At 33.9% G+C, this 15,936-nt stretch overlaps 1 protein-coding gene across 4 annotated transcripts in view; it reads right to left on the bottom strand.

The window, feature by feature from the left end:
• Positions 1 to 572: 572 nt before the first annotated feature.
• cfap46 (cilia and flagella associated protein 46) overlaps positions 573 to 15,936 on the bottom strand; it is a 58,904-nt gene continuing 43,540 nt past the window's right edge. For 3 of the 4 annotated variants that reach the window (XM_088635011.1, XM_088635015.1, XM_088635016.1), the window contains 12 exons: positions 15,559 to 15,671; positions 14,428 to 14,522; positions 13,601 to 13,765; positions 10,183 to 10,262; positions 9,952 to 10,012; positions 9,286 to 9,321; positions 7,382 to 7,484; positions 6,580 to 6,692; positions 3,489 to 3,570; positions 2,872 to 3,008; positions 2,463 to 2,579; positions 573 to 750 (listed from right to left, as the gene is read on the bottom strand). In XM_088635011.1, the coding sequence (XP_088491137.1) occupies positions 626 to 750; positions 2,463 to 2,579; positions 2,872 to 3,008; positions 3,489 to 3,570; positions 6,580 to 6,692; positions 7,382 to 7,484; positions 9,286 to 9,321; positions 9,952 to 10,012; positions 10,183 to 10,262; positions 13,601 to 13,765; positions 14,428 to 14,522; positions 15,559 to 15,671 (1,227 nt within the window). In that variant the 3' untranslated portion in view covers positions 573 to 625. The remainder of the gene's footprint in view (positions 751 to 2,462; positions 2,580 to 2,871; positions 3,009 to 3,488; positions 3,571 to 6,579; positions 6,693 to 7,381; positions 7,485 to 9,285; positions 9,322 to 9,951; positions 10,013 to 10,182; positions 10,263 to 13,600; positions 13,766 to 14,427; positions 14,523 to 15,558; positions 15,672 to 15,936) is intronic. The other variant, XM_088635012.1, reaches the window with a different exon arrangement.

Raw genomic sequence — 15,936 nt, 5'->3', positions numbered from 1 at the left:
GTAACACTGTTTACCTTGTAGGTTGCATCATTTCACATGTGTGCACATGTTGCACTAATATATTTTGGAACTGCTTTAGTAACATACAGATTGTAAATCCACACAGATTGTAAAATGCATTTTATTTGTATCCTAATGACATCAATGGAATTTGACAGAAGTGTTTAAATATAAAAATATCTTGGGGATGATTTTAATTATACGAGTTATTCTGTAATTTCATTTTATTAAAACATGTTCAGGTTCACTCAAACAATGCTATAAAACTTGTACAATAATCCAAATCACCCACAGGCCTGCTAGCTCAGAGATATTTTTGCTAAATGTCCTGCAGCATGCCTGAAGCTGGAGCCAAGGGTATTAATAGCTTATTATAATGAATAAAATAAAACAGCAAATGTGGGCTTACAGCAAATATATATTTTTTCTGGACTCCAAACACAGTAGTCAATTCAAACAGTTTACTGCTGCACTAAGTTATGAACTTTGAAGACTATTTGAATTGTATATGGAATATACTGAGATAATGTTAATCTTTTCAATATAACTATCTTAAGGCAGAGTGCACAATATTGCTCATTTTGTCTTTATTTTAAGGTAAGCAGTTATATAGTGTCAAAAGACATCATGTTACAACCAAGTTAGGAAGCCCATAAACAATGAAGTTGAAAGCTGATGGCGAAAGAGTGGTATGTTTTGGATGCTTGACACAACTGATTACGTCTCTCTTTTTTTCAGGATCCATGGCACCTAAAGAAAGATATGAAAATTTTAGAGGAAACATGTTAAGTCTTTGAAAGACGGAGAGCCAATCATTTATAAATGTACAAATTGATTGAAATTTCTAATGAGACCCTTTTTATTTTACAGCTCAATTATTGTTTTTCACAGAAGAAATCACAGGAAAAATGTATAGTGAAATTTATATTTTTATAGTTAGCAATAGGAGGTTTTACACAACACAGTTATTTTAAATACAAAAATCTAAACTGTATTTAAAATAAACTCCTTTAAGGAAATCAGCCGTTTGCTAAAATGGTATTTTTACCTGTTTAACTGTCAGAACCTACTGTATGCGAAGGTTATAAAATTGATGATCCATTTGAGAAAGTATTTTCTTTTTTAAATCCTGATAGATTTATATTTGAGAATACCCTTTACAAAATATTTTCAGTCAACCATTATTTTATCAGGAAAAAATATTTGGTAACCACTTGATTCCAGTACATTTCAAGAAATATTAAAGAAATAGTGTTCAAGGGAAGATTAAAATTCCTTGAACTAATTGGACAGTTACTGTAGAAACCCAAATAACAAGAAAGGGGAATTAGATCTGCGAAAGAAAACTGCATTGAAACCCTATCAAAAATCTACCTGGTGCTGGCCGTTGGTTGAAAAGTACTACAAATTAACTGCAGGTTGGATGCAAGGACAACTCTTGTATAAATATATACCAAAACATATATTCCAGTATATAAAGTGTGCTCTTATTCACGACTCTTGATCATCGGACCTTTACTTAATTTGGTCTCCCATGAAAGAAACCATCAACAGGAATTATTGTGTTATTATAGATGTTATTATGTTGTACCTCTGTACCAGAGAGTGGTAAGAAACAGGTTTATTCTGAGACTACCTGTGGGGTCAAGGCATCTTATTATTATAAAACTGTCCTTTAATAACTTAAACATGCCAAAATGAACAAAGGAACCTGCTACATCTGAACAGTGTATCATCCTGTATACACCCAGCAAGTGGTAAAGGCTGCTGTTAAATGGCAAGTCAAGGGTCCCACAGACACCCATCCTGACCTATTCCCAGAAATTTCAATTTCGCAAAGTTACTGTAGAACACGGAGGAAAAAAAGGTGATACATACAGCCCACATTAAAAATACAAGTTTAGAATATTTTATATTTAGTAACTTTAATATGAGCTACTGTATGTGATTATCCAGGAGAAAAATTATGCTTAAAATAAACACCTGAACAATCAAAATTAAAAAAATATCAGAATAATTAATTCAAAAAGTGTGTGAATGTGAGGTTTGTCAAAGGGACACAATCCACCTACACTTCTAGTAATCAAGCAGAATCACTGAAAACTAAAACCTTTTCTCGTGACTCGAAACTTTTAAAACTGTCAATTTTCCAAATGTTGTACTACTTCAGTTAAGGGTTTATAATGTTAGGTATATAAATAATATATATAGTTCTTAGAAATATAAACTTGTATATGTTTCATAAGTGTTTATATCAGAGGTACACAACAGCGCAGATAGATTAATTTTATACGTCTACCAGGAGCTTGAGCTGATTTAGATTTTCATAAGACCCACAAAGATGCTAGATACTAATGTAAGTAATTTAATGATTACCTGCCAAAGATACAATGTACTGTCCATTAGGGTATAATAAAAATAAATGATGGAAATTTGAAAATAGAGAAATGCTTATTCAGTACCTTCATTTTCAACAGGTAGGGTAACCAATTCCCTTTCTTCACATGGAAAGCTTTGACTTTCACTTTTACGAGCTACATGAACTGCCTGGCCAGAAGTCATTCCCACTTTCAAGAGATCTAAAGAGAAAAACAACAGTAAACCCATATGAGATAATTTTACACATACACATAATACACTGCACACTGCTTTGGATTGTTTCTATTTCAGACAGCATTCCATTATAAGGAACATAGATCCAAATTTGAAAACAAAAAACAGGCTTTTGAAACTCTTATGCATCCTTTTGACATTCAATATAATTGCCTGCTATGTACCTATGGTCATGTTTGTATCCCAACTCATGCATACACAATTCTAAATAATGCATTTAGTTTTGACCTTTCCATCTTTTTATAGTAAAACACCTACTTTCTATAAGTAATTCCATCTTGGTAGTATTTTTTTTAAAAGTACTATGCCACTGGTTAGCCATTATGGAGCGAACACCAGTAAGACTCAAAAGAACAGCTGTTTCAAGCGGTCTTTCCAATGACAAATGCAAAGCACTGAAAGAGAAAAAAAAAGTATTAAAATTAAAAGTAAAAGTTTACTACTGGTACTTCTACAAATACATTTATAAACTTTCCAAGAAAGCACACTCCAACAGTAATATAAAAGTGTTTCTAGCTTGTAAAACATTTCTCGCCCTGTTTTGAAGGAATATTAAAGGAAAAATACTACAGTTATGCTGACAAGAACAATTTACAAACACCAGATTTATATGATTTCAAATTCCTATTTGTCTTCGAAGTTTTATAAGTATATAAGAATGATGACAGCATATAATGATGGGTTGGTCAATATTTTGGGAAAGAAATCTGAGATGATTGCACTTATACTAGGAAATTTACAAAGGAGAACCAAGGTCTTAACCATTTTACTTAGTTCAATATGAGTAATAAAGACGAAACTTTTCTCTATACACACTCAATATTTTTAATCAATCACAGTTAACATTGGTGTGAAAAAGGCAGTTATATTTTTACCTTTTTTCTATATCCAGTTTTGATTGTCTACGTACACTTAAGCTGTTCTGAACAAGATCAAAAATGATCACAAGCTGGCATTCTGGAAAAGAAAATTACAAAAGATACTGAACACAGAGTTAAAAAGTTAAAATAAACATTTTATCAGGGCAATAATCTCAAATGCTGATCATGTGAAACCTGGTTTAAAAGTGTAAAATATTAGATTAGAATTTAAAACTACTCATAAAATCGTTTTAACACATCTTAAAACATGTCTAATAAAAGGCTGAATGAACAGTTAAACTTGACTTGTCGTTAGTCTTCCCAGGATGTCCTACACTTCTCTTCATCTCTAGGTCTTTTTGTGCTCATACAAGTAGAATGAGATTGATATTTATCAGGTACTGCTACTTATATACTGATGACTATCATGGTTTCAATTTATTTTCCAGTGCTGTTTTAATAAGCATATAAATGCTGTCTTAGTCTGTGATATACTGTACTATGAATATACTATTAGCCTCGATAGTTTCTCTTCCTCATTTTTATAACCTATCACTGCTCACTGTCTAGCTTGCTTCATTTTACTGAAGGTTGGAATTGTAATTTCCTGTTTGACTGCTAAGATTGCAGACAATGTATTCAAATTGATGTACGAATCTTTGAATCTTAAGTGTTAAAATACAAATACTTTTGAAAATACAATAAGTCAAAAAGAACATCGAGGCCATCTATAAGAAGGATCAGAGCCGACTTTACTTCTTGAGGAGGCTCAGGTCCTTCAATGTATGTAGTAAGATCCTACATATGTTCTATCAGTCGGTGGTAGCGAGCACCATTTTCTACGCAGTGGTATGCTGGGGCCCTGGGATTAGAGCAGTGGATTCTAAATGGCTGAACAAGCTCTGTCATTGGGTCTGACCTGGACCCCTTGGAGGTAGTGGCTGAGAGGAGAATGGTGTCCAAACTAGAGGCCATCATGGACAACATCTCCCATCCCCTCTATGACAGGCTTGTAGAAATGAAGAGCACGTTCAGCAATAGACTGATTCATCCACGGTGCGACAGGGAGCGCTACAGGAGGTCATTCTTGCCTTCTGCCATAAGACTGTACAACGCATCCACCTTACGTCTGGGCAGAGGCAACATTGACAGTGACCGGTTTCTGAACTGAACGCATCTACACATCTACTGCTACATCTGTTCTCTTTCTTTTCTTTTCCCGTTTACAACCATTTTTTTTGTGTGCAATATATGCCAGGGGCCCGTGCAATACATTTATATTTATATCTATATATTTACATCTATATTTATATTCATATGTGTGAAGAGTATGCTTTTTCCTACAAATTGGATTACATAAACCAAATAATAGATTTGGGTTCAGGCTGCTTCTAAGTTATATAAAATAATACAGCTGTTTCAAATTCAAAATAGCTCATTTAAATTTTCTAATGGGATTATTTTTAACCTTTAACCTTTTAAAAAAACAAATTCTGTTATAGTACTCCAACATTAAGACACATATTTTATGGTGCATTTATTTACTTATGGTGAAATCTTTGGATAACAGTTGAAAAGCAAAACAGCACACCCTAAAAATGCATAACATTATTAAGAGTATAACTTATAGCGGCGAGGCTTATTAATAAGAAAGAATTAAGTGTTCTGAGCTTTCCCAAATGAGGCCTCATCTCTCTGTTCATCTCTGTGGTGCAGCCACAGAGAAGCTATTCATGCAGGCTGATTTAAAGATGTTTTCTTTTGATAAGGGACAGCTCCCAAAGGGGGATGCACTTAGCTAAGCCTGGCTATCATGATCAATGGTCATCCATTGGCGCCTATCTGTCTAGGGAGTGCCAGATGGACATCTGGACTGCATTCCTAAGTGTCAGGAGTAAGTGACTCATATCTCACCTTGATCAACCAATCAGGGACTGGTAGGGCAGAGTATCCCACGTGGGACTGTGATGCCCATGGAACTTTCAGCCAATGAACGAGCTGAAGTTCCTCCAGGTAAATACAGGCAACACAGAGGGCCTGGGAGAATTTTGTGGACTTTTCTAAAGGGAATTCAAAGGAGAATTCCAGGGGAGGACGGCCCAGGAGCAGAAGGCTCCCAAGGGCAGGACATTCTCGCAGCGCGCCTCCTGACCATCCTGAGACTCAGCCCGGACAACCACAGAACGACCAGTGTGTCCGAGTGCCAGAACTTTCCTTTGTTCTAAGAGTCAAGAGCGGAGGTTGCCAGAGAGTAACCAGAGGATCCACCCGAGGTTAGCATCAGCAGCAAGCATCGTGAACAGGTCAGAACTCTGGACAGCTGAATCACTATTCAGAACTAGCGCTTCATCAGGAACGAACTGGTCCTCTTCCTGACTTGCTGGGACCCACAGTCATCTTTTCTCCTCTGCATAAACTTTGCTAGTTAAAGCCAACACTAACTAGCCGGTCAGTGAGCATCAGCAGCGCACCATCGCAAGCCGCACAGCACAGCCTGGCACCGAGCCAGAGAGCGCGGATTGGACAGCAACAGCCTGAAACTGTTTCTTTGTGCCCGCAGGAAGATCTGAATCCCCAAAGATTGGATGAGTATTCAACTTCAATGCATTACAGCTCGAGAATTCAATTGTTATCCCAACCAGTTGATATCAATTTAATTCCTAAGAGTTATGTACTTGTTTCAAGTATCTAATGTAGAAGTTATAACCAAGTTCATTTACGAAACGGTCTAAATGAATGATATACTGAACGTATGTCCTCTTGATATGTGTAACACTTTGTAACTGACTGAATATATACCTTTTGTATTCTGATAACCCTCTCAATAAGATCTGTTAGGTTTAAGGCATATTCTATGTATTAATAAATGTATCCTCGTGTATTAGTACCTGTGTGTGTGCGTTGTTTGAGTTATGTCGCATGGTTGGACTCTAAAGCCATCAAAAGAATCAACTTTGTGATTTACTGCTACAATTAATAATTGTCTCAGTAAATGCCCAAACCCTACAGAACTGGTGCCTTCAGAGAGCCACTACATTACATTTTGGCTATGGCAACGTTACATATTTGGCGTCCCTGAACGGCTATGAATCATTACAAACTATACCTTGAAAATTCATGGCAACAAGTTTAGAAGGTATGATGTTCGCTAGAAATCGTTCGGCCCCATAGAAAATGAATGCGCTGCAGTTATTCATCAGTTCTTCAAGTTCAGCATGACTGAAACAACAAGAGAAATTATTTACTTTTAGAAAGCTACTTATTTTAGAAAGATACTTAAATTCTATTACTGATCAGTGCTGTGAAAACTATGGTAGCCACATTAATCATTAAAAATGCCAAGAATTTATTGGAAGAATAGTATTTTTGTGTTTCTTTTATTGTGGAAAGAGGTGTGTAAATCATGCTTGACTCTCCCACTTTACGTTTTGAAATTGAACTAAATAAAGACCATCAAATTGACACCATGTAAGGTGGTAAGGGGAAAATACCAGATGCTTAGTCCATAATTTTTTATATATATATAATGCATTAGTCCTTATTATGCAAAGATAAAAAAACTATTTGAAAAGGATGTTGAATGTTCAAATAATGGCTTATTTTAAGGGTAAAATTAGTCAATAAAAACTGCAGAGTGATTAATCATAAAAAACAAAATGCAGTATTTATGAGGAAGGTAACCAAGTTACCATGAGGCATGCCACTTTCAAAATTGGGCATTTTAATGCAAGGAAGTGTCTTAAACCCCAAATGGGATCAATTAAACACAAACTCTAGAAATCGCACGGAGAAATATATTATTTAAAATAATACTTCAATTTTGAACTTCAAAATGATTCTGATTAAATTAAAGAATAGGCAGGTATGTAACATTTTTGGTAACATAGCCTGCAATCATTGACACTGACCTTGGAGTATGTCCACTGCCCATAATTCCTTCCCAATGAGGAGTGAACTGCTGGCTGTATACTTCTACAATTCTTCTCATCTTATCCACTGGATTGTCTGTTCCTAGGTATTAATAACACATGGACAAATCTGGTTTTATACGTAAGGTATCCCTTAAAGGAAGGCTAGGTAAGGTATTCTCAAGACTTCACAGAAAAAAAAAATATCCCAAGGCAGCATAAGGTCCTGACATCTTGGCATAGATGCCCCAGCAAATACGAGTTTTTAGGGATACTTCAGATACTTGTGTTAGCAGTTATAACTGTATACGCCATAGTAATGACAGCCCATTTAATTACTTATTATACCTTGCTGTCAATCTCAAATTATGAAAAAATTATCTTGCTACACCAACGTGTAAAAGTCTTAGCTATTTTTCACTCTATTTCCTTCCGTCCTTATGAACAAACACATTTATGGCTCTTCTACTTCTACTGACATTTTAATGTTAAGATAACAGTTAGACCTGACAGTTCTGTTGTTCAGGTGGGTAGCTGTGTCAGCATGCGTAGACTGCAAAGGAACAAGTAATAGGTTTATTCCATGCTGTAATGTTTCGGCTGTAATGTTTATTCCAACATAACGTTTCGGCTGTGAAGCCTTCTTCGGGTGTGATCAGGCTCCACAGCCGAAACTTTGTGTTTTCTTTCTTCTCTTTTCAGCATGGAATAAACCTATTACTTGTTCCTCTGCTCTAAGATGTCTAATACTTTTGCAGTGCAGTGTACATCCAAGAAAATATTTAAAACAAAGCCATGACAGACACAGCACAGCTATTTTGCATACGTTTCAGCAAATGGGACATAAATCATGAAGCAATTTTTGCTAGAATTTCGTATTTACATCAATGGATGCTCACCTTAGTCAACAGTTACAGAAATAAAGTATATTCCTTAAAAGAGCTTTATTCACATTCTTTCATTTTGCACTTAAGCAAAACTATTATATAAAATTCCATATATATACACAGTAAACAATAAAGAACATCAAACAAACAGCAATACCAACTCTTTTCAAAGACAGTAACAATTATTCTAAAATGATATAGGCATGCATAGTACATCTCCCACAGTATCACTTTAAAGCTCCATCCTCCAAAGAACTGGGTGATGTTAATTTTGCTTAGGCCAATAAAAAGCTGATTTTAGTCAGTATGAGCACAGCTGGACTGAAAACTGAAAAGCCTTCCAGGACCAGTACTGGTTTTCTTTTTCCTGGGATGAAATATCCTTGAACTCCACAGGAAAAAAAAACTGCAAATTATATCCATAAATTATATCTAGTTTTAGTAATGGGAGTTTATTATAAGAGCCTCATACTTCAAATCCATTTAACACATTAACAACAATATTGCAAGACATGTAAACAGCATTTTTAACAAGAAGAGCACATTGACAAGATGTAAAATAAACAATGATTTTTTTAATCAATGTAGATCTTTCTGTGATCTTTACTGTATATCAATAAAGCTAACATTACAACTAAATAATGTGAACTATTTAAATATTTCAATTTCAATTCATATTTCAAACTCAGTTAGAATACTTAGGAGAGCAGGGTTCATTCTAATAAAGGACATCTGCCTTGGTGACTAATGAGAGAGCCAATTCAATTGTAGCCATCATGCTAACAACACAATGTGTTATACCAAAGGATAGCTGGTACTTAATGTGGTTTACTTACATATGCATGGTCCTTCTACCTTTGCTAGGGTAGAAACAGTTATATTTGCACAAAAATGCATTTAAAACACAAACCATAAATAGGATTTCTTGGATAAACTTGAAGCCTTTATAATAACAAGTGCACACATGGTATAGATTCATATATATGGCACACATTTTCTCAGTAAGTAATCACTTACCTGTTTCTCTAGCATCATTATAAGGGTCAACAATATCTAAAATATATTGTTAAGGCAAGATAAAGTAATATAAAATTATTATGTTTAAAACTTAGGGTCTGTTACAAAATGACAGACATTTTCATTTTATGATACAGCGATTAACCTAAAAAGAAAAATACAGCCTGTTCACCACAAAAGGTACAGTTCCACAAATGGTCAGTTCAACCAAACCAGGTAGTGATGCATGATACCAGTGGTAAGTCATCCAATTGGTTGGTTCAATACCCATATCTCAATCTGACAATATTTTAAGGATACAAGGTGCTTATGAAGTACAAAATAAAAATAACATTTCAATTGAGAAAAACACTTTATAAAATTGCAGGTTAGTTTCTACATTCTAGTGAGTTGAATTAATAACATCTTTCTTCTATAATATTGATTTGAATCAGATTATTATTTGGCAAAGTATTCAGATTACTTATGAACAGTGTTACAAACTCAACAGTGAATCCTGCATAACAATTATGAGAAAGTATCTGTTAGTGTAATTGCAGATGGAAGGGGATGTTATCTGCAATAAAATAATAATCCCTTCGTTGACTGGCAAAATGTTACTTAATTATTTCAATTTCTAGATTAATGGTTTTTGTGCATTCTGTAAATTGGGGAATAAAAGGATACATTTGAAGTTGTGAGTGTTTACTGGGATGCAGCTTGGTGGCAAAGCACGATTAACAGGTACCTAGTTTAAAAGAAGATTGAACAGGCATCAATGGAAATACATAATTCTGATCCTAATTTGAGATCAATAAACATTGTGACATATGAACAAACTGTATTAAAAAGTTATTTTGTTTGCAGAAAACTATTGAGTTTCTATCTCACACTAACAGATTTATTAGCTCAACTTACCACTTTGATGGATTTGCTTTGATCTCCTTTTCCTTTTGCCCCTTTTGTACCTTTGGTCTCCTTTTTGTTGTCACCTTCAACTACAACATATATACAAATTCAAATGGTATGAATATATATCAATGGCACAGTATATAGTATAGTATACTGTATGTAAATGACACCACAGAAGGTGAAGTAAACATTTTAATAAACCATATTAACCTGAAATTTGCCATAACTACTGATATTCGAAAAATAATTGTGCTAAGTTTAAAGTTTAAAATAATATAAACTCTTAACCCTGAACATTGTTATATACTTTACATCCAAAGATGTCTGTGTGATATACCCCAATATCATATACTGAAAGCATCTTATTTTTTCTAGATACTTTTGTCCCTATTGACTCCCAAAATTACACAACTATAGAGATCAAGCGGAAGGTTATCTAATAATAATAAAAAATAGACTTAGTTTCAAAAGTTTGAATGAGATTCAGAGAAGGACAATAAGGTGCAAAATCTGCTCTGCCGCAAACTGCTTTTTTTCTTTACATCATTATTTCTACTGTTTAAACAGGGGACATCTTCCAGCATATTCTTTCACAATGAATATTTGTATGTGTCATGGGCATACTAGTGATACCAGTATGGGTTACACATAGCTGTTCAGCATTCTGTTCACCACCCAGAATCCTGAACAGCTATGTGTATGTGTTAACAGTTGATTTACAAGCCAGTGTTTAGCTGGATCTTGGAAAAGAGAAGTTGGAAAATTTTTTAAAGATTGAGATACCATTATGAATGTTTGAGTCGGAACAACAAATAGGCGGACATTTGTGTAAAACATGACCAAATACAGAGTAGTTAGATATTGCAAGATTAATGGTCTTTTTAGAAGACCGCCTTTGAGAGGACATGTGAAGTTAACCTTGGACTATGGAAGACCTAGACTTGAAGTCTTTCTAAATAATAACGTGTGCAGTATTTTGGGAAACATTTTATTACATTGAATTATTATGTTTAATTATTTTAAAAAAATGGTTTTAAATAAAACATGTTTAATTATAAAAAAAAACAAAGTATGGTGCAGGATAATAAATTGGCTTCTTCTAATAACACTTGGGCTCTATGCCCTCTTCACAAAATGGTAAACCGCAGTTGTCAAAATTATGGTAATGCAGGTCTTAGGTGAAGAGAGTTAAGGTAACTTTTTCTACTATACTGAATTCTGAATCTTCACAAGAAACCAACCTGTCAAGTTCACTATTTAAATTTAACGTAATAAATTTTGAGATGAGTGCCAAACAATAATACAGTAGCTTTATAAGATACAAATTGCAGTTAATAGACTAGCGCCATATTCTAGGTCATTTTTGAACAACCTATTGAAAATAATCCTTATATGACTAACAGAAATGATATATTCTAATTTGTAATTTAATAAACTAGAGAGTTAATTATTTTGCTAAATTGCTAATGTTATTGCTTTTACTAATAAAATACTTTTTCATTAGTTCACTAGCACATACCCATACATGTACTTATGCGCAGATTTAGAAGCCTTAGTTCATTAAGTATTACAGGATTGTAACCTAACTACATTAAAAGATGGTTCTTGCCTATTGATAGACAAAAATGTACAAGATGTGCTAGGAGTTCTCAGATCTAATTTTACATACTTTTATGCTGGCATAGTAACAAGAAGTGCATAAGAAAAGATGAACAGGTGGTGTTTTGGGATAACAGGTAAGGCTTATGTTTCAAAACCTTTAAATAGTCTATTTTGAAAATAAAATTGAATATATTAATACATATGCCTTCTACATACTGCACATCACATTATCATTAAAATGCTAAAGCACTTAACTAGATGTCTAGTCTAAATTAAATTTAGACTTAAATTTATTTTTTGCTGTGAAATGTATTATGCTACTTCAAAGATGAAAAGTCTTTTGTCCTGTTTAACATTGTAAATCCTTAGAGGAAGTTATTTACTTTGGACAGCTTTCACAATTAAACAGACCGGAGTGTGAATTTCAAAAGGACATCCAAATTACATGCAGTAACAAGTTTCTAACAGCACTGCTGATATATTAAAAAAATTAAGTACTTTTGTAATCTGAATTTTAAAGAGATTAGGGAGGATAAACCAAGAAAGGAATAGGACTCTGCTTATGATGCCATTATAAAATATCATTAGTTTTCAAATTGAATTGTGGCACCTTGAACATTTGGTGAATGATATAAACAGATTACCAAGCATATGGCAGAAGCTTCCCAGATATATTTAAGCCTGCCTAAAGCAATGTTATTTCCACAGCTGAATGCAATAACAGCAACAGTATGTGAAAATGTTGCCTTCGTTTTAAAAATACAAATCGATCCTTTTCTTAAATATAAGAGAGAGAGATCTATAAGTTAATTTAAATCTAAGATACACAATATTATTAATAAAAAAAATAAACATGTTTAATTTGACCTACGTCTGTATTTAAAATTGGTTTAGGCTTCATATGGAATACCTCTATTCTCAGCAGGCATTGAATGCTCTGCATCTATAGCTCCATGTAAGAAAAGCAGAAAACTTTTAGACTACTTAATCTTACTAAAATATACAGCAGTATTTCTGACATAAAACACACAGCATACTGTCCACTGAAAAACACCTTATCCCTTGTAGACAAACTTACTTACTCTTGTGTAAGCAAGAATCCTCTTTTTAATTACAGCAAGCTAATCTGTGTCATTATACATAGGTATAGTCATTATATAAGTATATCACTGCTTTCCAGGGTTTCCCTGACCATTTAAATTATGTTTTGTTAATGTTAATTTAGGACTATTATATTCCATGTAATTCCTTGTGACTGAGAGTCACAATAATATCAAAGGTAAATGTAAATTGCATATATTTCTTAAATAGTAAACACAAAGCTGTTGATATTATCTAAACATTAAGATGAAAGTTAAGTTAATTTATTTCTGCAATATTATTTCAGATAACGTAACAGGAGATTACAATGGAGGCCTTAACTCTTCACACTGCACGTATAAACAAAATTATGTATACTATATACATAATATATAAACGGATATAAATGTATTCAAATTAGGTAATATTAAGAATGCAGTCTACATAAACAAAGATAAAAATGAAGACAACTGCAATATGTTTTTCCTTTTTACTTAATAATCCAATACTTTCAATTTCAATTTTCATTCATTGGAATAATACAAATGTAATATGACAGATCTAAAATATTATTTTCTTTCATGTATTATGTGTTTAAATAAAATGTGGCAGTGAATTTTGATAAACATAAAACTAGAGAATTTTCAACTGCTGTGCCTAGAGCTGTGTACAGTCATAAGAAGCACCACTTTTTCCTGATTTACTATTGTCTACATATGGTATGCCATTTTAATGCTTTTACCTGCTTCTTCCCTTTGAATTCGGTTGTAGAGAAGCTGCAATGAGAAATCTCTTGAAACTGAGCTAACTCCATCCTCCTGAAGAACACTCAATGCTTCCAAAGGCAACTCCATGAGCAATTTGTCGGCAAGTACAATGAAACTTTCTCCCATATCAGTAGGTGCACCTGGTACAAGAAAAAATACTTACTGATCATAAAGCTTCTACTTTGTTCAATACAAGCTTTCGAGTGGCAATATTATGTTAAAGGAACAAGTAACAGGTTTATTGCATGCTGAAAAAAAGAAAAAAAGAAACAACGTTTCGGCCATGGAGCCTTCTTCCGAAGGCTCCACGGCTGAAACATTGTGTTTTCTTTCTTCTTTTTTTCAGCAGCCTACATATGCTGACAGAGCTACCCACCTGAAATATGTTAAAGATTTAATGAATTATTAAAAATAATTAATTCTTGTCTACTAGATATATTAAACTAATGTTTCAGGTGCTAAAGGATCAATGAAAAAGTGAAAGATCAAAATAAAAACTACTCAATGAATAAAGAGAAAAAAACACGTTTGAGATATACCTACTTCAACCATCTCAGCAAATATCAACCAGTTAATTCATATAAGTACACTGATAATTCTGTATTTTTTTTCATCTTTGAAATGCTTCAGATTTTATCAGTAACACTCAGTAAACCAATCTGCAAATCAATCTGAAACCCAAATACAGGTTAACCGCATCAGCTTTCACTGCCACCTTGTTATTGTTCATGAGGACAAAGTGAAAAAACTTCCATCCTTTATGATGCTGGACACAGTGTTAATGAACTGATTAGGTACACACCAGATAAACCTTTGTCAGCTGCAGATTTCTCCTCTTTGTCTTTCATCTTGCCAGACTCTGGCAAATGGAAAATGGAGGCTGATGGAGTCTGTACCCTGTAAGAGATAGATAAAAAATGGCACACTAAATTATACTGTACATTAATTAAAAAAACAGAAAACAAATATTATAATACAATATTTTATTTCCTCAGCACTGACTTGAGCATGTAAGATTTATCCTTAATAGGTCTCTGGGAAAGTACCCTAAAATAACTGTTAAGACTACCATTAAAAGACACTCTGTATGGAACAGGCACAATTCCACAGACTATAATTTAGACATCAATATTATGCAACTTTATATGATCAATTTGTAAGTTATGTGGTTCTGTATTTCATAACAGTGATATTTCCAGGCTTAAAATATATATACTGTACAGTAGGCTGCAAAGGAACAAGCAAACGTTTTTTCCATGCTGAAAAGAGAAGAAAAGAAACAACGTTTCAGCTATGGAGCCTTCTTCCAGTGTGAGAAAGAGAGGTTGCTCAACTCCTATTGCAGAAAGACACCCGAAACCAAAATTATCCTGTAACTAGGATCACACCCTCCCCCTTCTAATCCTCTCTATTCATTTACAGGTTTTGAGTTCACACCTCTCTTTGCCTCTCTCGACTTCACGCCACCTGAGTGCCCACTGTGCCCACTCTGCCTCCCCCACATCCCGCCTCCTGTTCTTCTATGCTATATCAGCTGCTGACCTTGCACTCTAATACCCAAAGAAGGCTCCACAGCTGAAACGTTGTGTTTCTTTTCAGCATGGAATAAACCTTTACTTGTTCCTTTGCCACCTACACATGCTGACGCAGCTACCTTCTTGAACTATATATACACAGTATACATACACACACAGTAAGATATTTTAATAAGTAACAAATGTTAAATGTTTAATAGCCTGATTCTCAATCAACAATTTTTTTTTATTATCCCTGTATTCACCACCTTGTATTGACTTTACCAAAGTTTTTAAAGGTGATTAATCAGCTGTTAATATCAATAATTTCCATGTTGCTTTAGATTCTCAAAGTACAGCATAAACATTAGCATGCAGGCTACTAGAAGTTTTTAACCATAAATATCACCTTTACTTACCTGAAACTAGAAATGTCAAGCTGGGAAAGAACAGGATTTAGGTAATCTTCCATTTGTTTAACAGTATCATTGAACTGAGATGCAAGTTCATCTTCTTTGGTGATTTTCTCAATCAAGAAATTAAACAGAAATGCAGTTGAACATATTATTCTTGTCAAGATATACAGCTGAGACAAAAGCTAAGATTTTGCAAAATGTTGAGGTACTGTATTGTAACACTTATTCTGGCATCTATACAAAGTCAATTGATAAACAGCCTGTTTGAATCCAATCCAAGAGCCTTTACAATGTGCATGTGCTTCTCTACAAACACAACAAAATACAGACCATGTTCTATTTTGCCTGTACTACCAGGGTTTCAGAATAAACAGATTTTTT

Source organism: Lepisosteus platostomus, chromosome 6 (assembly GCF_059453375.1).
Source record: "Lepisosteus platostomus isolate fLepPlt1 chromosome 6, fLepPlt1.hap1, whole genome shotgun sequence".
Taxonomy (NCBI): domain Eukaryota; kingdom Metazoa; phylum Chordata; class Actinopteri; order Semionotiformes; family Lepisosteidae; genus Lepisosteus; species Lepisosteus platostomus.
Note: the sequence above shows the minus strand (reverse complement) of the source record. Positions and strands in the feature narration are given on the sequence as shown.